The sequence below is a fragment of the Galeopterus variegatus genome, unplaced genomic scaffold, assembly GCF_000696425.1.
Source record: "Galeopterus variegatus unplaced genomic scaffold, G_variegatus-3.0.2 Scaffold776, whole genome shotgun sequence".
Lineage (NCBI taxonomy): Eukaryota > Metazoa > Chordata > Mammalia > Dermoptera > Cynocephalidae > Galeopterus > Galeopterus variegatus.
This window is the reverse complement of record NW_007726887.1, coordinates 145,950-172,353: the sequence shown is the minus strand read 5'-3', so window position 1 is coordinate 172,353 and position 26,404 is coordinate 145,950. Positions and strand designations below refer to the sequence as shown.

The window sequence follows — 26,404 nt, the reverse complement described above, 5'->3', positions numbered from 1 at the left end:
ATAGTTCTTCCAGTTCCTGTTTACTAATGATTGGCTTTAAACATTGACCTTCTCAAAATAAACTACTTCATAAAATTAAAATTATTCAAGGAAATTTGGAGATATTTTGTAGATAGTTGCATCCCCCCAAAAAACAGTAATGTGGTTTCTTTCTAAGATGTGCACACAAGTAAACTTTTAATACAACTATCTAGAGATAGCCACTCTCCCCTGAAACACACACACACCAACCTAAAATTAAAGTTAACATTATGTCTCAGCTACTAACTCTGCAGGAGCAATTCTAAGTTTTGATTTGCCAATGGATCAATTAATTCCAAACTTTACGATCTGTCTGCCAGAAATTTTAAATTATTTAATGCTACCTAAAAGGTTACTTTATAGGTCGTTTTAGAGAGCAGAATACTCAAGACAAGGGTTTGTGTTTTAAATAATGATATTCTGGTCACATTTAGATTTACCATTAATGGAATGATTCCATTAGTTCACATCTGCCTGAAAAAAGGGGGAGGTGGGGGGAAGGGGCTTCCAAAAAAGCACAGGTTTCTCCATTAATGAATTTTGGCACAATAACTTTTATGTCTATCACCTGGGGAAGAGGATTACTTCACATTTGGGAAACTGAGTACAACTTTATGAGAGATACAGCATTGCCTAGCAAGGCTAAACTTTTCTGCCAAAGAGGAAATAGTGAAGTAACCAAGACCTGCCAAGAGCACATGGGAAAGAGTTAATGAGAACTGCCTGTGCATGTCTTTCCTGGTTCAAGGAAAAGGGCTAAATAATAAAACTGAACTAATTAGAACACACGAACAATATCAAACATCTCTAATGTTTCTCAGCAAGTTTACAGAGTTTTACTGGTCTGGTAAAGTTACGTTCAAATCCAAAATGGTCCAGGAGCATACTTTCCTCTATAAAACCCACTTAACTGTTGTTTAGAATGATTTCTAAGTCACTTTTATGAAAACTATCGGTAATTTACAGAGAAAACTGAGAATGTGCCTCTTCTAGTTCTCCAGAGATGGCTGAAAAATGTAAAACTATGCTTACCTAAAAAACTGGTCCTTGGATTTTGGAAAATTTATCAAATTAGAATTAAAAGTTGATTTTGGACTAGGTTTTTAATTAACTGGCAGCCTATCAGAAGTATTTCATGTTTGAGAAAAGTTAGATACTTTTTGAAAAAAGATATTATCCATTCTGAATAGCTGCAGATTACACACTGACACATTGGTTCCAAAAGCTCAACTTAAAAAAAAAAAATTACTAGTTCCATGATATAAATATAAAAACATAAAAAGTTGAGAACAAGACACAAAGAGCCCATAAAACAGATAAATCATAAAGTTACCTCTATATCCTGGATAATCTTTGGGTATAATGATCTATAAAATGAATTGGGAGGGCCATCTGTGGGTCTGTTTTTAAACAGGTACTGATCCCTGGCAAATAAAAACAAACAGATGTTACATTTTTGCACATAAAAGGGTGAATTTTATTTAAACACGGTGCTTACAAAGATATTGTATCTTTCATGTCTTATAACTTGTACTGAACTTTAAACAGTTCAAAAGCAGAATTTCTGACAATTAAATGTACATGTCAGAGGCAAGTTTAGTTCAATTCATAGCTCTCTAACATGATCCTGGTCTTTTGTTTTCTGAGTACCAATACACAATGATCTAGCCTTTCATTCTATAGAGTTTAATAAAAAGTGTTAATGTAGCTTGGTGAAAAACCTAACTTAGTACACATCAAACTTCCTTTCATAAAGAAAATACAGTCCTAACCCTCACTCACACCAGGTATGCCCCTGTACCTCCCTCTGTCCGTAGCTCTCTCTTGCTCTGTGCTAAGCCAGGCCACTGATGTGCATAGAGCTATAAAGATGCATTTAAGTTAATAGGATTTCTCTCAAAAATTGTTGCTGTGCATCCCATATCCTCAACCAGGAGCAATAACAAATAGCAAAATGGCATTACTTGACTTTCTCATATTTTCTTTTGTCTTATCTTTTGGTAATGGTATAATCACCTAAGAAAAATGTGAAGGAAAAAAGCATAATAACCCATTCAAACTATACAATACTTCCTACCAGTTAATAAATAAACAATAAAAAGGAAATACACATTTCAGAAGGGGATATTTATTCTAACAGCTTAAACTTTTTTTTTCAACTTTTCACTACTCATTTTTCCCCCTTGTTTAAAATAGGCCAACACATTTGCAAGTATAATTGCCTTTTTGAGTAATCAGGCTGACCCTATATCAAAGAAACTTTTTTCAAGGGAACAAGCAACCCAAGTACTTACCACCCTCTTCTTTCTGAAAGTCCCTTCCATAAAGGATCAGTGCGTACCATTCGTTCAATCAGTTTCTTCCAAAGCATCCCTTCTGAGATCACTCGCTGCCATTCTTTACATACCAGCTCTGCTGCACACAGAGACCTGGCATCCAGGTAGGAAAGAATGTTTTCTGCTATGTGATCTAAGCCTTGCTCTACAAAACAGAAAAGAGAATGAAGGAAATGGGAAGGGAGAGAGAAAAGTACCAGCCATCATTTCCTTAAAGAGAAGAGGAACAGGCTGGCCGGTTAGCTCAGTTGGTTAGAGCTCAGTGTTAATAACAAGGTCAAGGGTTCAGATCCCCATCCTGAACCAGGTAAAATACTTAATATCAAAAGTTCTAAATATATGCAAATGCGTAAGTACATAAACATATACATCTCTTTTGGTTCTGATTTATGATAAAACAACTGATGGAAACCATTCTCTGTGTGTGAAAGCTGACCTTGGACAGTTCTACTTTTGTCAGATATTATGAAAAAAGACTTATTTTCATTTTCTTTTATGAAATTCCTACAAAACCCATATGGAGTAATGACCCCCCAAATTTTACAGATGAGGCACAAAGAGGTAAAGCACTCAAGGTTTTACACTACTGAGCGGAAAAGCCGAAGCTGAAACTCAAATTTCTTGGTTCAAAGTTTGTGTTCATTCTCTTCTTATTCACCATCTCTCATAACACATCATAACCCATTAATCCATGCCCTGTGTGAATCCCTGAGAGCTAAGGAGACAAAAGAGGTGGAACAATGAACCATCCTTAAAAACTTATGAAAAGTTAAATGACAATCCAAGAGTTAAAGACAGTTGTGCTTAAATGTATTTTTGTCAATCTTTTCATCTCCCTCCTGTGTATATTCATTTTCTGTTCCCGAATAGATGGTAAAAATCCTCAAACACAATAGTCATACGTCTACAAATTCTAGAATCTTAGAGGTTATTGGGTTCAACCTCCCACACAATGCAAAGGTCCTCTCAAAGATAACTATTCAAGATTCAGCCTCTGCCATGACATTCACAATGGGAAGAAGATCACTATGGTCAGCATTGTTGCCACCTGTGAACTCCCATCTGTGGTTCTAGGCACATTCTCTGAAGCTACAAGAAATAAAGCTTATCCACAAGTCTATTCTGTGTAAGAACAGGAACTCAGAAAATATAGTAAGGAAATTCCAATTTCAAAGTCCCAGGTTCACTCACTTATTAGTTCTATGACATAAAACAATACTGAAATGTCCCTGTGCCTTGATTTTCTACCATAAAAAGTGGTGATCACCAATTACAATTGTCCTTTCTCACTCTATCTGTAAGAATCGAATAGTTTTATGAAGAGTTTTAAAGATAATAAAGAACTCTACAAGGTTAATAGTTGTTCTCTTTTTCAAAATAAACAGTAGTAGTATAATAGCCCTAAACTAGGTATTAAAAGATTAGTGTATAGGTAAATCACTGAACTTCCAGAGCCTCAGTTTCCTCATCTGTATAACATGAGGATAATAATAATATCTGCCCTATTTTGAAAATATTGAAATGAGACAATGCATTAAAAATGCTTTACACTCTAAAGTTCTCTTCAACTCAAAGAACAACTATTGTTACACTGTTGACTGTGGTTTCCAGTCCCTTCGTATACTAATTTACCTACTCTGGACTAGATATAATACCCAAGCTATGATCTGATAATGAAGACTACACTGGGACCACTACTCTTTCTTGCACTTGTCATTATATTACAGTGAATGTAGTCAACGACTGCAATGTCTAATAGTCATGTCAACAGTAGACCCCGAAGATGGTAGTAAGTGAAAATAAAATCCTAAGCCTCTCTCCCCCAAACATCTACTAAACAATTCCCCTAATTCTGTACTTGTACAGCTAGTTGGAAAGGTGGGGGCAGCTTCGTGCAGGAGTCTATATTTATCCTTACTATAACTCACCTTCAAACTTTATCTGACCCATCCATTTCTGTTTCTAAAATTCTGATTTGTGCCATCCAGAAGAGTGGGTATTACACACCAGATCTGCATGATGGGCAAATGTATTTTAAATCCCAAGTTCTTGACAAATATATAAAACGGGTCAGAACCAAGGACAGCACCCACGACACTGGCTATTCCCCTCCACATTATCACTGATACAATCATCGATACTCACAGGGACCTACACTGAGCCACCAGCTCTGTAACCAGCTCTGGATGTCCTGCTGTCCAACCCACATCTCTCTATTTAGTGCTCAGGATCATTTGGAGAAACTGCCACAGGAAGACACTACCATCTTTACATGATTCTTCTAACCTATTAGTCTGGTACCTTTATCCAAAAGGGAAATGAGGTGAATTTGGTACGATTACTCTTTGTTTCCTTTCTGGTGTTTATTACATAAAGTTGTTATTGCAATTTTTTGTTTACATGTTGGCACTAGCAGCTCTGTGTCCCTTTTTGGCATATATAATCCGTGTTCATTATAGAAAAACTATAAAATGTATTTTGTAATCCAAAATTTTTAAATCCCTAAACCCCATCTCCTAGAGATAACAGCTTTTAACATTCTGTATACATCCATCTATGCTTACACAACCCAACAACATCTTGTCAGATGCTGATTAATTTATGAAATTTGTGTTAGAATTCTGCTAGAGTGTTATATCAAATTTTACCATTAATATCCCCCAAATATACCTTCTCCAGTTCTTGAAAACCAGCAGATCAGCTTATCAACCATCTCTGGGTACTATCATGAAGTTGTACAAGTTGTACAGGGCACAACCGTACCCAGCAGCTCTGCATACTGGTTTTCAATTACTTCTCAATGTTCCATATTCTGAAAATCACATCCACAGGTTTTGTCACTGTCCTGGCATACAATGTATTTAGGCCTACTTGTTTACAGGAGCTGTGTGATTACTCAACATCTTTCTTAACTACAATTTTTCTACCTTTCTTGTTTTAAAGCCATTATTCTCAGTGGGGAAAGAAAAAAGGTAAGTTAAATAAGAATGAAAATATTCTGTTTCTTTCTATTATCACTATACCTTCTATTCCAAGCACTATCCCTTCATTCTGCATAATCTTGTTCTAAGTAGTTGATTATGGGGTTCTTTCCATTTGTGCCTCACTATGATTGACAAAATATTCATTAGAATTTCAAATTTCAGAATCTCTTAGCCCTCCTTAATCATATTTTCATTTAGAATTTCTAGCCATGGGCTAATAGACTTAGCTCTTTTAATTTTTCCTTTTCTGGGGTATTATCTACCTTCTTTTTCTAGATTCTACACTTAATATTAAAACACAGTCATTTTTCAAGGTTTATGTTACTTCCACATCACTAACCACATCCTCCTAACTGGTTATAAACACACCCCTAATCAATTATCCTCGAGTCCTCTGCTCTCTAAGAAAACAAATAGCAAGGATGAATGCATTAATTGAGTTGCCTTTTCAGGCCTCAATAGCTGCAACATCCCCATCATCTGTATAAGAACCGAGAAAACAGTATGCAAATCTTCCACCTGACTGGGTGGTCTATGAGCTGGTGGAACCTGTGTGGTCGTACCTGAATCACTTAGGGTAACTGATTTTCAAAACAGCAGCAACAAAAAAAAGATTGCCCAGATCTTCTCCTGAAGAGAAGATTTTACATAAGTAAATCCCTCCCTAATGCATATTTCCTCCTCTTTCAAATCACTGAGTCCAATTAAGTCCCATTAAGCAACATCAGTCCAATTAAGCAACATCTCAGTGATAGCTATGAGATTAGATTTTTTTCCTTTGGCTAATACCTAAATTCATCCTTCTAGGAGGCAGCATGTTTTGGTCTTGTGGAAAACACACTGGCTGTAAAGTCAGATAACCTGGGTTGAATCTTGGTTTTGCCAACTGTTAGTTGTGTGGCTTTAAGAAAATCAGTTTTCCTTTCTGGATCTCAGTCTTCCACAACACAGAAATGACATTAAATGCTTGAAATGGATTATCTTATATAATTTGCACAATAACCCTCTGAGGTAGTTACTCTCAATATCCTCATTTACAGATAAGAAATTTCCCAACCTTGTTGGGAAGGTTATAAAATACGTAAGGAGCCAGATACATAACAGGTATTCAGTACATATCCATCTTTGTTCTTCCCTTTCTCCCAAATCTCCTTGGCTGATATCGATCGTTAAGGAGGCTAAATAGTATTCTTCTTCTCCGTTATTTTCTGCAGAGAAAATACTGCACATCTCTAGCAAAAAACTAAGCCCATTCTATTATCTTGGTATAAGTCTCATATCCCCCTAAAAGGTTTTGAGAATAGGAATCATGCAATCTAAAGCAGCATCTTAGAGCAGCCACTCCCAGGAGGCATGCAGACCTTATAACTTTCTGTTTTCAGGCCTATTCAGGACAAAGAGGTTACTGAATAAGGTGGTCTATTTGCACAGGTTAACAAGTGCTTTGAGGTGTTAAAACTAAGCATTTTCTTAAATACCTATGTCTGGCTCTCATTACTCTATCATGCTGAGACTCCCCCATCTCCCACCGCACCCCCCTCCCCAATGCAACTAGAGGACACATTATGGCCTCATAATACTGCACACACAGTGCTAAGGAAGTGCTGCTGTTGCTAATTACAGGCACCAGATGAAAGTCTGGAAAAATTTCAATAGTTAATTAAAACAATTAAAAGGCACAAATTTCCAAGGCTCAATATGTAAACAACACTGTATCAAAATGAAACTCAAATGTGTGATGTCAGTTCAATGTCCTTGACTACTGCCAGTTTTAACACAGCTGCTTAGATCATACAATTTCAGAAACTTTTTTTATTTTAGAAACACATTTCAAAGAGCAGCTGCAGAGAAACTTCCTTCCCCACCCACCCCTGCTGTCCCTTCCCCCTTCCCAGTCACAGATGTAGTTGTAAAATCTAAAGTTGGAAACCTTCTAAAAGAAAACAATGCAACTGCTGACAACAACAGTCTGTCAATGGATGCTTTTCACTTGGAATACACCAACCTAAGAATTCAGACAGAAATGAATTCAACATCTTTTTCCATAAAACATCCAGGAAACAAAACGACAAAGTGGCACACACACCTATATGATGTCAGAATGAATCAATTCGGAAATTAGTGGGTGAATAATTAAAACTTCCTAGCAATAAATCTTACTACCTCTGGAGAAGCAGGTGTTTCCTGCCTCTCTGGGCTTTTTTTTTTTTTAAAGCTGCCATCCTCAGAGTACCCACTAGATGCCAGGATATTATTATACACTGTCTTTAATCCTCTTAATGTCCCATTAAGTATTATTATTATTTCCACACAGGTGAGGAAACTGAAGCTCCAAACTGTGGAGTCAATATGACTATTAAATGCAGGGGGTAGAATTCAAACTGAAGGGCTGTCTAAATTCAACACCCCTGCTCTTTCCACTCTGTCAGCTGGGTCTGTGGCCCTGCACACAGCCTAAAGACTTAGCTATGCTTGGGTCTTCCACGTGCCCTAAGACCTTTGATATAGTCTCTGGCACACTTACAGTCCAGAATAGTTTATCATACTTACTCAGGGATAAGACAAATAAATAAACCATGGTCAGGAAGTTAAGAGTTTCAAAATTCTTAATTGCTTAGACACTTCACCAAAGGGATCACCAATGCTTATCATCCTTTTTGAAGTACAAGCTGCCTCTACTTTAAATGGTATGAATTTTCCCTTTAACAATAGTTCTTACAAACCAGAAACTTAGCCTGCAGAAATTGACATTGCAGACTAAACATTTACCACAATTTTTAGAAAAGCATATCATAATTATCACTTTTTCCATTGAACCAAAAGAAGCCAGAGACCATAAACATTTTCCATTTTCCCTATACTGACAGGTACAGTATTCACAGTAAGCATTAAAAAGTCAAAACTATAGACAATTTTTATAGAATTAATGGTTTTCACAAACAAAAGAAGTCTAAAGTTAACTGTCAATTTCTTTTTTTTTTTTTTTTTTTTTTTTTTTTTTTTTTTTTTTTTTTTTTTTTTTTTTTTTTTTTTTTTTTTTTTTTTTTTTTTTTTTTTTTTTTTTTTTTTTTTTTTTTTTTTTTTTTTTTTTTTTTTTTTTTTTTTTTCATGACCGGTAAGGGGATCGCAACCCTTGGTGTGGTGTCGCCCGCACTGTGCTCAGCCAGTGAGCGCACCGGCCAGTCCTATATAGGATCCAAACCCGCCGTGGGAGCGTTGCTGCGCTCCCAGCGCCGCACTCTCCCGAGTGTGCCACAGGGTCGGCCCTGTTAATTTCAATAGAGTAAAAGTTCAAACTCAAGATGATCTACAGCAAAAGTTAAACACCAAACTAGCATAATGATTAGTAAGTCACTCCTCACATTATTAAATCTATGTATGACCATACACGTGGACCTGTTTCTCCCCTAATGCTCTTAAGGCAAGGTCTGTGTTAAGGAACTAACGCCAGGTTTAATCCAAGTCTACTAGACACTAACTAACACTATCAACTTGGCTAGCTTGTCCCCAGTTATTAGATTCATATGTATGATATATACTGACATATGTATATATGTTCAGATCAAATCCTGTTAAAACAAATAGCATCTTAACAAAAATATTTCCATGTCCCAGCCAATGGTCCATACATTTCATGTAATATTCAATACCACAAAATTCTACTTTAGCAGAGATATGGACAATGCCTTAAAATCTGCTGTAATGAAAACTGAATTGTATGCAATTATACTAACCATATTTATATACATAACACATGTTCATCTGTTCTGCCTCTTCTTCAAGACTGTACACTCCCCAAGAGAAGGGGTTGCCTCTAACTATACCCTGCAAATCACGAGAACTTCAACAGTGCCACCTTGTGGCTATTACATAAATATAAGGTGCATTCCCTAGTACTCTAAATTACAGGGAAGAAAATGAAACCAAAACACTAGAAAACAAACAAGAAACAGATTTGCTTGAGAAAAATGGAGGCATAGCCTCATTTAGTTAAAAGCCCTTCTAAAGAACAAGTGCAGTCAAACAACTTTAAAAAACTACCCTGTCTGTTCTTGGTGTGAGAGGCAGCTGATTCCACAGGGTTCTGAGTTCTGGCACTGCACATACAGAGGAGCTGCATCACGTACACACCCATCTCACTTCTATTCACCTGCAATTCTCTCTCACACACAATCAAAAGCATGTCCGTTTCTCTCCCTCCCTCCCTCTCTCTCTCTCTCTCATAACTAAAAGCGAATATTACTGAATTAGGTTGTAATCCATGTATTCAATACTTAGGGACAATTTAAGGAATTTTCCAGGCTAATTTAACTTTAAGTGATTTCAACCTTTGTACTAACTTTTAAACTAACCCCTACATCAACCACACCATCATCACAATAACATGATCCTGGGCATTTCACCCAATTTCTCTGATCCTTGGCTTCCTAACCTATACAATGAGAAGTAGGACTACACGATGAGTAAGATACCTTTCAGCAATTAAATATTGTAATTCTAGAAAGAGTGGGTTCGTACTTTGTTTTTCTAGAGATACAAATGGAAGAAATGAGCAAGTTGTGCTACACTTCAGCATAAAAAGAATAGCAGGGTCAAAATTTTCTAAGCTAATTCTCATACACACTAAAACACTCCCATTTTAGAAAGTAAACTTACAAGTTTTGGAAGAGAGATTAATAATCAGAAGCTAGCCTGTCAATTTGCAGCCTCATGTTTCAGGCCTGGGACCTGAGTCTGGGTCCTGTTTCCTGTGGAAGTACTTAGGGTCCTGACGTTCTCCTGTAAATCACAGGGTAAGTAGGACCTACTCTTCGAGCAGCCATCCAGTAGCTCTAACAAGGGATAGGGTGGTGGCAATGGCACTGATTCACCTCTGGCTGTTTCTAGGCTTACTCTAGAATGACAGTTGTAACCACCACATTACACTGACCATGTCAGAGGAAAATGTTCTGGCCAGCACTCTCTTCAGGAGTGAAATCTCTGTATCTTACCTCGTCAAATTTAAATTGAAAATTAACAAAAGAAGACAGAGTGACAGAAAAGAATTAATGAGTGATCAAAAATCAAAGGTGGAATGAATAGGCAGAGCACAGTGAAACTATTCCAAAGGGTACTACAATGGCAGATACATGTCATTATGAATATTTGTTCAAACCCGTAAAATATGCAACACCAAGAGTGACCCCTAATGTAAACTATGGATTTTGGGTGATAATGATGCATCATGGATTCATGGATTGTAAATGTACTCCTCTGCTGCAGGATGCTGATAGTGGGACAGGATGGGCATATGTGGAAGTGCAGGGGTTGGATATGGGAATATGAAAATTCCCTGTACTTTCCCTTCCATTTTGTTCTGAACCTAAAACTACTATAAAAATAAAACCTATTTTTAAAAAATCAAAGTAAACTTAACCAGAAAAGTGTGTGTGTGTGTGTGTGTGTGTGTGTGTGAGAGAGAGAGAGAGAGAGAGAGAGAGAAAGAGATGGTTGGAGGGTGGTGAAGGAAAGGATGCAGAAACAAGTCTCAAGAAATGTAATAAAGACATCCTACCAGTTTTCCCAATAAGTTTCTGCCATTCCCTAAGTGTCACTACAGATATAAATGAACATCCTAAACTTTGGGACACTTCCCAAACATGCAAACTGAAGGAAAAAATCATCCCATACTTTTAAAAAATTACATATAAAGGCAAAGTGCAGACTATATACACACTACCTCAAAATAAAAAGCATATCATTAACTCATTAAACGAACTAAATGAAACAAGGGTGTTGACCAATGATCAGTATTAGCCACAGAAACTGCCTACATTTCCTAGACAGATGCTAAATTATATTTCCTCCTAAAGTGTCATATATTAAAAATAGAGTATGTGTCCAAAAGAAATGCTGCCTCAAAGAGCACTCATTCATTCATTTCATAAATATCTATTCAGCTCCACTGAGGCTCTTAGGCTGGGTATTCTTCCACTGCTCAGCTTTGTAAAAGACAAGTAGTTACCTGGTAAAGCGGTAATAAAGTCTCGCTGCAACATGGGCTTCAGGTAAGAGTTAATATGTCCATGCTGATAATGACACATTCGTGAAATAAGATGTTCCACAAATTCCACTTGATCTGATTCAGACCACTGGTCAAAATATTTAATACACAAGTCTTTTTCTTTTTGATAGTTTCCTTCTGATGGCCTCTTTCTGGAGACGATCACAGATGATGTTCCATTACTTATCTATTTTAGAAAAAACAAAACAAAACAAAAATTAGTTTGACAAGGAAGAAAATATAATTGATATTTCATTAGAAACATTTTCCACCCTGTGAATTTAATCTTAAAATGCGTGTTTTACCCTAAAACCAAACTCATTCCTTTGTTAATTCATTCAGGAAGTGATTAAAAATGTATTTAGGGCCTGTGTCCTCAAATTAGTCACTACAGTAAATGCTGAAATTACAGCTATTTCTAAAGCTAAATGATGTCTCCAATCATCTTTCTCCAATGCTTATTCCAAAATCATGCTGTTATCAGATAACTAAGGTTGGAGATGACCATCTTAGAGGAACTGCTCAACTTGGCAAAGCGGCAACTTCATCAAAGTTGAAAGTTAATGTTATATACATCTATGCTAATGATTTTCACACTTGAGCTAGCATCAGAATAACAAGAAGGCTTGTAACATAGATTGCTAGCCCCACCCCAAGAATTTGCATTTCTAACAATTTCCCAGGTAATGCTATGCCACTGGTTCAGAGATGGCACTTTAGGGACCACACTTTGAGAACCACTAATGGAGAAGATAAGCATTGTTGTGTTGAAACCTGAAAGAAATTCAATCTAAAAGCTTCGTTTTACCTAACAGTTTCAATCGCCTCCATACTGTTTCCCAGGGCTACTAAACTGCTGGCAAAACAGATTAGAATTTCTCTCCCTTCTTTCTCAGAAAAAAATCCAAGGTAAGCCCTGTATACCTGGAAAATTCCTCATCTTATATAGGTGTTTTATGGATAACTCACAGACTCCTACGCTAACAATGCATTTCTCACCAAATCGACCTACATGTCCTTGCATAAAGTCAGTATCTTTTCAAAACTGAAACTACATACACTGCAACTGACAACAGCACCAAAACTCACCGAATCCCTAGACTCAAGCCACAACTACTGCTGATGCTATAAGGCCCATGAATTTCCCTGTCAAAAAACAAAATAACGTCAAAACTTTTGTCAAACATTTGCCGAACCCATCTGCCCATCGCTCCTCTGATAGCCTCCTCATGTGCAATAGCAGAAGGAATAACATATAAGAGAATTCTGAGAACTTAAGAGTTGAATTACAAATATCCATTAATTCTGTTAGGAACTTATCTCAGAAGTCTTACATATAAAGAACCAAGAGTTTTCATTATCAGTTAAGTACCTAACTTAAGTGGACTGAATCCATCCTAGAAAGAAGAGACATCCTTTGTAAATTTCCAAAGGAGTCTTCAGTCTTCTTTGATAAAATCTTGTAAATTTCATGTCTGAAGCAGGTTATGTGGGCATTTATAGAGATACGGTCAGAAGGCATTGATCTCCCACCCAATTTATCTTACCATCCCATTGTCTAGGAATGGTTTTTTTCCCTTGTAACGTGGGTGAGAGAGAGCTTACTGACACCAGCCACCGCCAGGGGGCAGCATTAAACAAGGGTTTTATTTTTATTATTTTGCTTGTAGTAAGACCCCCAAAATAAGAGTTCAAAAATAGAGATGAAGTGAAAATTCTTTGCTGTAACAAATATTAGCAGGTATAAGGGGCATCTATGCTGCTTTTAAGAATAAGGATATCCACCACAATGTTATAACAGAGAAAAATTAGATATAACTTCCCAATTATAGACAACTAGTTGAAGCAAATTATAATGCATCTACACAAAATGCTATAACATAGCCATTAAAATTAGGTTTATAAAGTAAGATTTTAACAACAAGAGAACACATTTATGAAATACTGTTAAGGAACAAAAGGCAAGATCCAGAAATTTTATATAGCATTATTATCACAATAGTTTGTGAGAAGGGTAAAACACCAAGACAGACTAAAGGATATGCATCAAAATGTCAAAAGTGCCTAATTTTGAGGGAAAAAAGCTATATATATATTTCTCCCCCCTTTTACTTCTATATTTTCTTCATAATAACTTGCCAAAATAATTGCTTTCGCAACAAGTTAAATATAACAATGACAGCAAGTTGCTTTTGTGTACTGCTTTATAATTTACAAAGTACTTTCATATCCATTATCTCATTTGATAAGCAAAGGGGTTATTTCTTTTACAGAAGGGTTCCTAACCATCTTGCCTCTCTAGGGTATTTGTATATCATTAACTAGTTGACTGGAAGATAGATGAAAGAAAAAACAAAAGCTAAAGTATTAAGAAATACTGAAAATCTTAAAAATCAATAGTAAATGAAGAGAATCCTATTGCAAGACAATAAATGTGAAGGAGGGTACAAAATTCAGTGTGCACACAATGTTCAAAAAAAACACATAGTGGCATGTGCACTATTCTATAGCACATATTCAATATTCTATTTCCAACCACCTGCTGAGCCCAGCAAGATCTTCCTAGCATTACTTTGCTTTTTTTCATTTATTCTTAAATCTGTTGGGCGCACTTTATTCTTGCTAATTAATCTAATTCTTCAGTTTCAAATCAAATGAACCCAGACATTTTTTTTTTTACATTATTCTCTTTAGATTTGTTTGCTTTTAATCATGTCTTCATGAAGGGGAAAACCATGTGGACCATGATGGTTGATGAAAACACCAAATCATGAAACTTTACATGCCCACCCCTCCCCCAACAAAACAAAACAAAACAAAAACTAGAAGATTGGGAGGAAAACTGGCAAACTAAAATAGAGAGAAGAAGGCTGAGTTTAAAAGGAAAAGGTAAACCAATAAGAAATGGGAGAGAAGGGTAGAGGTTGGGAGCAAAAGGAGAAAATGCCACCAGTGCATGCATTGGTGGGTGGCATGGTGCCATTTTGGTGACAAAGGATGCCACCACTGTCCATCTTTGGATTAAACAGTGGCCACAGACAGAACATTTTAGGCTACAGTCACTTCAGAATCTTTGTGAAAACTCCAAAATTCTTTGCTATTTATAATAATACTTCCCTAAGGAAAAGAAAATAAATTAGGGTGAATTCTGAAACTAGCAAGACTACACAAAAGAAAACAAAAGTGCTTGGCTCTTGACTTCATTGAGGACATTAACTGAGGGAGCATCTTATCTATAGTAAGTCAACTGCTATCTTATCTGTTCACAGTCATTCCTACCTGCCAAAGAGTACTTTTCTTTGGGGACTCATCTTCATTTTGATCTTCCATAACTGAAGTGTTCTAAGGGGGGAAAAACAGGTTATTTGAATTTTGCCAAGTTTTGCAAATCCTAAGTAACTACAAGATATAATTTTGAAAAACCAAACTAGAGTGTACCAACATAAACCCAAGAACTATCCAACTTGTAGCTAACACATGCCATTTTGGGTCAAGGGAGGTGTGCTCATCTTTCATAAATCAATACAGTTAGTGGCTGGACACAAGTAAACATAGTCTTTATTTTTGAAGGCTAGGCGTGCTTATAAAAAAGGCTAAATTGTGGGAGTGAGGCTGAAGCTGTACCTCAAGCATCACATTATTTTATTTGTCGCAAGAAATCCCAGAGACCCACAAAGTTTCTGATGATTGCACAAAACATTTACTAGAATGTCTGCTATTCAGTAATTCATCCCAACGATCAGCAATTAGAAGTGACAAAGCCTTGGAAGCTCCCTGCCTTTCTCTTTCCTTCCTTGATAGTCTTGTTTTTCTGGAATGGCTTTGCAATCTCCCCTAGCAAGCATGGTGGGTGCCCCAAACTTTTCCCTGAAGAGGAGGATGTTCTTAGCCAGTAACAATCGGGCTTGCCTCAGGAATGTATTAGCTTTTGATTTTTGTGTTTACTGCACAAAGAGGCACTGTGTAATTATTCTTTCTGGTGACCTAGTCGCTCAATAGATGCCCATTAACTGGCGATTATACATGATTGGATTTTCCCTTTTGAAGCTCCTACCTACCTAATCGCTAAGTGGAAACTTAATGAGAGGAGGAAGTGGGAGAGTTGTGCTCTGAAAGGAATAAAACAACTCATTCATGGACAGCAGACTCTCTAAGATTCCTTCCCAAACCTAAAATTCTAAGATTGGGGCACAAAATTTAAACTACGACATTTGTCCCAGAGCAATTCTAAAGTACGTTATACATCTATTTAAGTCATCAGTGTTTACAAGATCCTATTTATTGCCTTTCTACCAAATTTTCCCTATTTTCCATTATGTTCTTTAAGTCCTAAAATGTTTGGACCCATACAGTGTTTCCAAACAATCTATTTGAAAATACCCAACCTGTTTTTAATGGCAGAAGAATCATCACTCTACAGGTCACACAGCTGTCTCTGATCAGGGGGACACAGTGGGAAAGCCAAAGGCTTTGAAACCACAGAGAGAAGTGGGAATCCTGATGTGGTCCCTCAGTGTGTGTGTAACCTTGAGAAAGTTATTTTACACATGGAACAAATACAAACCACACCGAGCTGTTGTGGGGACTGAGTCTACCCAGCACAATGCTTGGTGCTTAACAGGTATTCAAAAAAATATTACTTCGCTCCCTGATTTGAAGATGCTACTTTCCCCCAAGTGTTATCTTTTCATGCTTTTTTTAATTTCAGAGATTTTGACAGAACAACCCCAAATGGCTGCCTATGGGGAAAACCCCCTGGCTTCCTCAATAAAATCTTACAGACCCCATATTGCCAAGGTCTGCAACGAGGGAAGGGGAGAGGAGGGCAGGGCTCTATGTGAAAGCCAACGACAAACTAGAGAGGAAGGCAATGTCTTAGTGTCTAAAATAGGGTTGGAGTGGTGGCAGCAATAAATTATCCTGAGTGGGAAGAAGGTGATAGAGAATAGGTAAACAAAAATAGTATTTATGAAGGTCTCTCCATGTAATTTTCTTTTACTGCTATCCTGAAGGGACCTAGGGTTTAATAAAGCTAACAGTTTTCCTTAGCAGAATGAACAAAGTGAGAACAGTGGCTCTCCATCTCCTGAGTTTGGTAGTTACAAAACCATCTTGCAATGTCACAACGCCCTGGGTCCTACGAGTGGCAAGGAGAAAGAAGAATGGCTGGAAACATAAAAGGTTGAGCACATAAAGGAATGGGGAATTAAGTGGAAGAGAAATGGGAAGTGAGTCCGCACACCCATGTCTCCGAGTATCCCAGAGGAAATGTGTGAGGGATGTATATATGTTTTAAACTAAAAACTTTTGAATCCTCCAGAGCTATTCTGACCTAAGCTACCTTAATACACAAGTAACAATTGTCTTTACAGTGAGAAAATTTAATTCTTCCTCTCATTTGTTCCAAAACATAAAAATGATGCTTACTAATATGGCTGAGAAGGAAACCCCTGTGAAGAAAATAGCAACTATTCTCTTAAGGCTTGATAAAAGATGAAGAAGATATAAATTTAATAAAATTATATTTAATAAAACCCTGGGGGCTGGAGCAGCTCCCCCATCCTATAAATTTTTTCAACTTCTCTTATAAAGGCTTCAGGAGAAGACGTCAAAGGGCAATGCTGCTCTCAGGCTACACTGACCAGAGCATCGTTTCCAGAGTATTCCAGGTGACATGAGATGTTCAGAGTGGAGGGGGAGGGGGGGCGCAGGGTCTCAATAACTTTGAAAAATGCTATGCACACTCTCAAGCTGTCTCCTTCTGTCTCTGTGAGTCTCTCTCTTAGAGGCTACAATACACTCCATTAAGATACTAAAGGCTCTGTAATATATAATAATTAAAAAATCAGGCTTGGTTGGTTTAATCCAGCTTTCCCAATTTGTTGGACATGGATATCCCCCTTTTATAATAATATCTATTAATAATAGCTCAGTACATATTGGCAAACACTGACTCGAGCAATAGCATGGCATAATTCCTTCCTCCCACTTCACCAAATGCTTCTGGGAGACCAAGGAAATGCCCACTTTGGTAAATACAATATAGTCCTCTCCTATTCCCCATCATCTTTCTCAGCCTCCTATATGGGGTTGTGGGAATAAGTGGTAACGGCAAGAATAGAAAACTCTCTTACGGGAGTCATAAATTTTTTTATCACTTTGACTTTTATTTCTTAAATAATAGACAAAAGGTCACAGGTTCAAAGGTGGGGTAAGAAAAAACAATGAGCCTCCCAAGATTAAAAAGGAAGGTTGTTTCCTACATCCAGTCTCTAAGGTGAAACAAGGAGCCAATCTGAGAGGTGAAATCCTCTTTAAGTCTCCAACACTTCTGAGAAAGAAAAGTTCCTTAAATACCAATGGGCTTATTCACTTACCCCTATCATCATTTCTTTCCTCTTACATCTACCAAGGGGCACAGATAAAAATGCAGACCCTCCTATTCTGATACTACCAATGAAAGATACAATCTAGGAAGAAGCAGCTAGACTCGAGGGCAGGTCAACCTCAGTACAACTGACATTTTGGGATGGATAAGTCTTTGTTATGGGGGTTGTCATGTGCATTATTGGATGTCAGCAGCCTCCATGGCCTCTTCCTATGCCAATAGCACCCGCCACACTCATCTCTCACACTGTGACAACCAAAAATGTCTCCAGATTACCAAATGTCCTAGGGTAGGGGGACAAAATCACCCCTCCACTTGAAAACCAGTGCTCTAGGGGTATGAGCTACTAAACTTGCCTCACTGGAAAACATACTAAAAGCACTGCCATCTTAGGCCTGGCCTTTCTTTCTCCTTGGGCTTCTTTCCTTGGCCCCTGTGACTATATGTGATCCTCTTCACATAAAGCCTGATCTCACCATGGCAAGTAATTCATGGAGTATATTGATATCTAAATTCTGGGGTAAGTCCTCCTTGCCAGTAAATTCATATTTGGGAAACCCTGACATTAGGGATTCTTTACTTGCAGCGAATGGGCTTGCAGAAATGGATGAGGGGTATACCATAAAGCCATATACAGCTGACCACAGAATAGATGAGCCTAGGCATTTTTTTTAAGTTCTCCAGGTAATTTTGACATATGTCTCTGCTCAAAAATCATTGCTATGGCAAAATGATGTGGTCCACATGGTAGCATCAGCCTAAGTAAAGAAGCTGCACTGATGCTATCGTGACAAACTCCATCCCAATGTGTGATATTTCAGAACTACCAAGTACCACTAGAATCTAATGCCTGCTCCTGGGTATCTCATACAAGTAAAATTTATGAAACTAGTCAATTATATTAAAAATATGATCAACTATATACTTTATCTAACAGGTACACAGAGGAATAGAAAGGACAAGAATTACTATTTAATTACTGCCTGGTATTGTGTTAAAAAATTTATATAAATTATCTCTAATCCTTACAACAACACTGCAAGATAGTACACATTCTTATTTTTACAGATGAGGGGGTGAGGCGGGAGAACCATGGCTCAGAAATATTATGCAGATGGCTGGCCGGTTAGCTCAGTTGGTTAAAGTGTGGTGTTATAACACCAAGGTCAAGCAAGGGATTGGATCCCCATTCCGGCCAGGAGAGAGAGGAGAGAGAGGGGAGGGGGGGGGAGAGAGGGAGAGAGAGAGAGAGAGAGACTTTTCCCACTACTGCAAAGGAAAACACAGGTGCAAGCAGTTGCCCTGTCTTCATAAACAGTACTGTGCATAACTTGCAAGTGGTATAAGTTTCCATACTAAGGACAACTGATTTGGTTCGTTGGTTAGTTCAATTAGTCAGGTCTCCATTACCCTCAGAGTCAGATTTGGAGATTCTATACCAGTGGTCACAAATGTATCTAATGAAAGGACAGAAAGAATAATCAATTTCCACACTGTTTTTTTTAATAACTAAAAACACATGTAGTGGGCAGGCCCGGTGGCGCACTGCTACAGTGCACCGCGGCGCTCCCGCCGAGGGTTCGGATCCCACATACAGACCGGTTCCCACTCACTGGCTGAGCGAGGTGCAGGCGCAACACCGAGGGTTGCAATCCCGTTGCCGGTCCCGGTACGGGCGCGACACTGAGAGTTGCGATCCGTTGCCGGACACAAAAAAAAAAAAAAAAAAAAAAAAAAAAAACACATGTAGTGTACTCTTTGAATATGATAAACAGCTTAGCAAAAGTAATTTTTCTTTTTATCTGTGCATTTTCATTAACACCATCTACCCTAGGCTGGTAATGGCAAAAACTCCTCACTTTAGTAAACAAATGCATTTAGGTAGCACAGATGTAAAGAGATGTGCTTTTTTTTTTTAGAGCTGGCCAGTACAGGGTCTAACCCTGGACCTTGGTGTAAGAGATGTACATTTCTTAAACTGAATTCTACTTAAAACCAAACAAAACCTGGGAAAGTTGACTCCAAAAATAAAGTCTCATAATATTGATAGAAGTCAGTGTTTTCCTCAGCTGGGTGATAACAGTTTTACTACATTGCATCTTCTATGGAATCTCAGGTACCACCTAGAGGGTACTTACTTCAAAAAGTTCAAGGAAAGATCCGTATTATCTTTCAAATATATTCTTCCACGAACTTTTTGAAGTACCCTCATAGAATTCCTTTTTTCTTTGTAGCATTTCACGAATCCTAGAATATCCTCTGTATGTTCTGCCTTCTCACTGTCATGCCAAGCAAAAGAAATGGTAGGCTTGTTCCAATGACCTAGTCTTCATTTTCTTTTAGACTGTGTATAGGCACAGCAGGCTCTGAGCAGTGACACATCTTTGCCAGTAGGTGAGGGTTATATAAGAGGAATTAATTTCCTACTTTAAAAATGCTGCAAATTCTCCATTAAGTAACTGGTTAGGAGTAACACAGCTAATAAATGAGAGGCACAGGACTCAGACCTAAGTCTGTTCTACCCAGAAGTCAATGTACTTTCCATATAGAAAAATATGTCGCAGGTGTTTTCCAACTACTGGTTGTGGCCCATGAAATCAATTTAATGGGTTGTAACCAGCAATTTTTAATAGAACAAAGCTGAATCTGGGCATTCCCCTACCCACGAAGGGTAAGTGTAATAACAAATTCATACAAAAAGACTAACAGGAATAAAACAATAAAAACATAACAAAAAAATTCAAATTAAAAGGAAAGCAAGGGTTATTATTGCAAGGAGAGCAATATTCAAGTCAAATCACTGAATAACAAAGAATTTTTTATATCTCTAAAAAGTAAAATTTATGGGCTGGCCAGTTATTTCAATTGGTTAGAGTATGGCCTTAGAACACGACGGTCAAGGGTTCAGATCCCCATACAGGACAGCCACATAATTAATTAATTGATTGATTGATTGATTGATTAATTAATTAATAAACAAATAAACAAGCAAGCAAGCAAAGTTTATAGAGAGGATAATATGTACACAGGCCAGCCATCTAAATAAACAGATATATAAATAAGCAAAGTTTATAAAAAAGATAATATGTACCAATAAATAAACAAGCAAGCAAAGTTTATAAAGAGGATAATATGTGCTTTTATATACTGAACAAAATTCCACAAATTACACCAAGGAAAAAAGCTTGAAATATTTTTTATTTTTTAAACACATTTCCATCTTTGATAGATCAACTAGACCAAAAAAAGAAAGAAGAAAAAGAAGCTGGATATACTACATATATCTCAAAAAGTATATCATATAAAAGACTATACATTATTTTCAATTTTCCATGGAACATTTTATAAAACTGATATATAGCAGTCTAGGCCACAAAAGAAATCTCAAATACAGTTAGAAATCAGGAAGAGATTATTATATGTTTAACATTAGGCCAAGCAGAAAAATCTAAGTCTATTCTGCCAGTTACTACTTGCTGTAAACTCCAAAGACAAATACAAAGAACAGTGACTGGCAAAGGCAAACCAAACACCTTTTTGTTGTTATTGTTAACGCTACCTAGGCCCTAAAACCTAAATCTTAAACCTAAATTTTGCCAACATATTGCTTGGAAACATGAGGGTACTTCAAAATTTTGTGGAAAAGCAGAACTGAAAGATAATACAAATCTTCCCATGAACTTTTAAAAGACCCCTCATCAGATCACTGGGAAGCTAGAAGTATTCATTTTGTAAAAGAAGAGAGAGGCTTGTCCAAAACAGCAGTCCCTATCTCTCATAATAATCTGGCAACTCAGAAGGAAGAAAGCCACGTATGCACAAATGCATACAAATCGACCCCAACCACCACTAAACAATGCCATCGGAAACCTTCTCCTCCCTCCATACAAATGCTAAAATATAGGCATATATCAGATGTTTTCTTTCTATAATATAATAAAAATATAAATTACTAATAAATTTTAAAACCATTGGGCGCTTGGTTGAAACTGTTACATAGATTTTTATAATTCAGTAAGTTTTCATCTAATTAATCTAAACTATAGTTCCACTCAAATTTCTAATAGATATTGTTGTTGCTACCATTATTTGACAAGAAATGATACTAAAAATATCTGGAAGAATGTAGGAGAATGAATGCTTTTCTTCCTTTCGTCACCACCAATTTTCTTTTAAAAGAGAGAAACATCTATTTTATTAGATATTACAGTTTTCTTAAAGCCTACAATAATCAAAGCAGTATGGTCCTCACAAAGTGAAATCAATGAAACAGATTAGAAAGTCCAGAAACAGATTCATTTACACTTATGAAATTGCACATGACAAAGTGAGAACTTCAAATTGGTGGGAAAGGAATAAATAATTCAATAGAGTATCTAAAATAAATACTACTTTATATCGCATACCAAAATGTACAATGGATGAAAGACTCAAATGAAAAAAAATAATGTAAAAATAAGTGTGGATGTAAATTCAAACGTAAAAAAATGAACTACTCTGGTGGGGCATGTTGATAATGGGGGAGGATATACACATAAGGAGAACGGGGGATATACTGGATATCTCTGTATCTTTCTCGCAATTCTACTGTGAATTAAAACTGCTCAAAAATGAACACCTATAATAACAAAAAACATACAATTTTTCACCATTAACAACTTTTATTTACTGTATGGAAAGAGGGCTCTCTGGTAGATTATAAATTGTTATCTCTCAGAGAATATTTATCAATACATAACTTCAAAAAGACTACATAATACTGTACATAATTTAAGTTACAATAATTTACCCGAAAGAACTATAGACCAATAAAAAATTGTAGCTACAACAATTTGTAACATGAAAAATAGAAAACAATGTCAATGTCCAACAACAGGGTGTCGTTTAAAAATATGGTACATGGAATACAGAGTATTTTTAGGGCTTGGAAATTAATATGTATGATACCATAACAGCAGATTCATACATTTGTCCGAACCTTATATAGGTACAACACCAAGAGTGAACCCTAATGTAAACTATGGACTTCGCCTGATGATAATGTATCAGTATAGGTTCAAGTGTAACAAATGTACCACTGTGGTGGGGCATGTTGATAATGGGGGAGGATATGCATGTGTGGGGGCAGAGGGTATATGGGATATCACTGTACCTTTCACCCAATTCTGCTGTGTACCTTTTGAAATATGCTTGTACAGCATATCCCCTATTTCATCAATTCTGAGATGCCTTTTTTTTTTTTCAAATTTTAACATCTCTGAAATAGAGGTGTTTCTTACAATCAATGAAATTTTACAATTAAAAGCAGCAGCACTTTTTCTGAATGAATACATAAGCATAACACATACAAGAGTACTTCAAAAAGTTCATGGAAAGATTAGTATTATCTTTCAACTCTATTTTTCCATGAACTTTTTGAAGTACCCTTGTATACATACATATATGCATATATATAAATTACCCACGCATTCACACATAAATATACTAGGTCTAATTGTAAATTTTACTTCTTTCTGTGAAAACACCTGAAAACCCATTATTAGAGTACAATGAATCCCATAGTACAAAAGTTACTACCTTTTCAGTTTTCTTTCAACTCTTCTATCAAAAGATATTTTCACATCTCTCTATTACTTGCAAACATCGCTTTTAACAAAAAGAGTGGGCCTCCTGTTCCATTTTCTGTAAAAAAGAGTATCTGGCTATAATTTCATATGAGTTTTGTTTTATGGTAATATTTTACAGTAACCTATGCCAGTAAGCACCAACGATTTCCAGTCTCACAGTGACATATGAGGGTACTTCAAAAAGTTCATGGAAAGATTCATATTGGAACCAGAGACTTTTCAGTTAAAATTTATTCCCCTGCTTAAATTGCCCGTACTTTCAGTAAATTTCCATAATTAATTTTTCACTCTGTTTCTTCATATTTCCCTTTTAACATAAGTTGTGTGCCTAAGGTGTTTTGCAGAACTTTTGGAATTAGCTTGGCCTAGCACAAACCATGTTAAACTGGTTGAGCCCACAGACCTCTCTCGAGATATCCAATGGATGACCTTTTGACATCACAGGACAAAAAACTCCACCTCCAGACCAGGTTAATGCTGCCATATTTTGAATATGCAACCTTTGAAGAGGCATATAGACAGCTGTGCCTGCACTGATTGCTGGAGAACTTTCTCGAACCCTTTAACCAATCACAATCTCCCACAACTCACAACACCCCTAATCACTTCCCCATAAATATCCCTTTTTTCCCACTGTTGAAAAGGCAGATTTGAGATTTATTTCTCCCTTCTTGTTTGGCTGCCTTGCAAATAAACTTTTTTCTCTCTGCCAAGACCAATACTTCAGTGTTTGGCTATCCGCTGTACACAGGCAAATGAACTCCATTTGATTTGGTAACAGCACTATCTATCAATTTCATTTTTCCATGAACTTTCTGAAGTACCCTTGTACAGTTTCCTTTTTCTGATTTATTTAAGGAAGGAGATTTTTTTTTTTTTTTTGTCTTTTTGTCTTTTTTACTGACTGGTAATGGGATCGCAACCCTCGGTGTCACGCCCGTACCGGGGACCGGCAACGGGATCGCAACCCTCGGTGTTGCACCCGCACTGCGCTCAGCCAGTGAGCGGGAACCAGTCTCCACATGGGATCCGAACCCTCGGCGGGAGCGCCGCCACACTCCCAAGTGGCGCACTCTCCAGTGCGTACTCTCCAGTGCGCCACCGGGCTGGCCCAAGGAAGGAGATTTTTATAATATGTATAATAGGTAAAAGAACAAATGTATGCAGACATGTCAAAAATTGTAATGGTTGTACTCAACTGTCTAAAATTAGGGAAACACTGTTTTATCAGAATTGTGACATGAAAAAAGGTCTAAACTATACTTTAAGCAAGAAAAATGCAGGTCAAAATATTTCTGTATGATCTCATCTTTACAAATGAAATCTAATTTATTTAAGTATTAGAAAAGCAACCATGTGTTAAAATGCTTAACAATACTATTTCTGTAATTTTCATTTTCTTTTTGCTTATATACCTTACCTAAATTTTCCTTAAAGTAGACACATCTCTTTTTGACAGCAAGGAAAAGTAATTTTTCAAGTTAAACTTGAGAGTGACTTTTCAACTTAGATTCCAGATATATATGTTCTACTCTATGGAAACATAAGCTAGTTACTGACGGTTCCAGCAGAAGTCAGATTCTGCTGCATGTCATCTGACCTCTCTGTACCAGTGTCCTTATTGATAAAACTGAGGAGAAAACGGGGCCTCCTGACAAAATAAGTGAGAAAATTTAAAAAGACAATCCTGGCAGTCAAGAAGGGCTCCTTTAACCAAGGTAGAGGGTTCAGATCCCATTAAGGGCCAATCGCCAAAACAACAACAACAACAAAAGGGCTCCTTTAGTCAAATATAACCTCCACAGGGCAGAGATGTATAGCTGTTTTATTCATTCTGTATCCTTAGCACTTAGGATAATTCCTGGCACACTACTGAAGTATAAAAGTATAATAAATATTTGTTGATAATAAACATTAGCTATGGTTATTATAATCTTCCTATTAATCATAGTTAACAAAAGTGATAATTTTGTTTCTCCTTACTACTTTTCCACATCTTCCAAATTGTCTACAATAAGAAAGGATTCAAAATGTAGGGGATAAAAAACATATACCACCATTTCTGGTCTTCACAAAAGAGGTAAACAAAGTCTACTTTCAGATAGGCAGTCACCCTTATCTTCCCCAAAGTACTGGGTTACCTAGATTTTTTTTTAAAAAAGAAGAAGAAAGAAAACCCTATTAATTATAGACACGAGTCTGTAGAGTTTCCCCTGAGAAAGCAGACAGGGGCAGAACATGCACTTACATGCTTCCTAGTGCTTCACATTTCAAAGACAGCTTTAAAACAAAACTTGTAAAACTTTCTATACTTGCTAAAGGAAGCCAGAAAAGAAAGTGCTTTAGAAGCAGTAACAGAAGAATGGCCAAAGCTACTCAGTCATGAAGAATGGCAGCACAGAGGGAGACAGCCTGCTGAAGTAAAAAGAAGAGGCCTTTAGAGCCAGATAGTCTCAGGACAAATCCCAGGCCCTACCCACTACAAACTGTGGCTTGGAATAAGTTACTGAACCACTCTTCTTAGGTTCTGTTTCATCATTTCTAAAATAGGGATAATATGGCCTATGTTGCAGAAACAGAAATAATATATGAAAAGTACCTACAAGCATACTTCAAAAAGTTTGTGTAAAATAGAATTAAAGGCAATACAAATTCTTCCATGAACTTTTTGAAGACCCCTCATACAACATGACATGGCTCAGAGGGGGGAAAATATTAAAACCAGAACAACATGTTTATTCTTTTGCTTCTACTATAAAGCATTTTTAAAAGAAAGATGAAAGCACCTATCAATGATATCAGCCAAAACAAGAGAAATACCATAGAACATCACAATCATTTCTTATATTGTGTTTTAGTATAACTTGGCAGACTCATCTAAGATTCAAACATAAAACCCACCCGAGAAAATATGAACCAGCAAATTACATTTATAGTAACAGTGGTACCATTTACTGAATACCTGTTAGAGATTATATCATTTAATGAATCTGAGAAAACTAAAC

At 36.8% G+C, this 26,404-nt stretch overlaps 1 protein-coding gene across 3 annotated transcripts in view; it reads right to left on the bottom strand.

Moving 5' to 3' along the window:
• FBXW11 (F-box and WD repeat domain containing 11) overlaps positions 1–26,404 on the bottom strand; it is a 123,555-nt gene that overhangs the window by 32,733 nt on the left and 64,418 nt on the right. For 2 of the 3 annotated variants that reach the window (XM_008572371.1, XM_008572369.1), the window contains 4 exons: positions 14,664–14,726; positions 11,346–11,571; positions 2,316–2,502; positions 1,355–1,445 (listed from right to left, as the gene is read on the bottom strand). In XM_008572371.1, coding sequence (XP_008570593.1) covers positions 1,355–1,445; positions 2,316–2,502; positions 11,346–11,571; positions 14,664–14,726 — 567 coding nt within the window. The remainder of the gene's footprint in view (positions 1–1,354; positions 1,446–2,315; positions 2,503–11,345; positions 11,572–14,663; positions 14,727–26,404) is intronic. The other variant, XM_008572370.1, reaches the window with a different exon arrangement.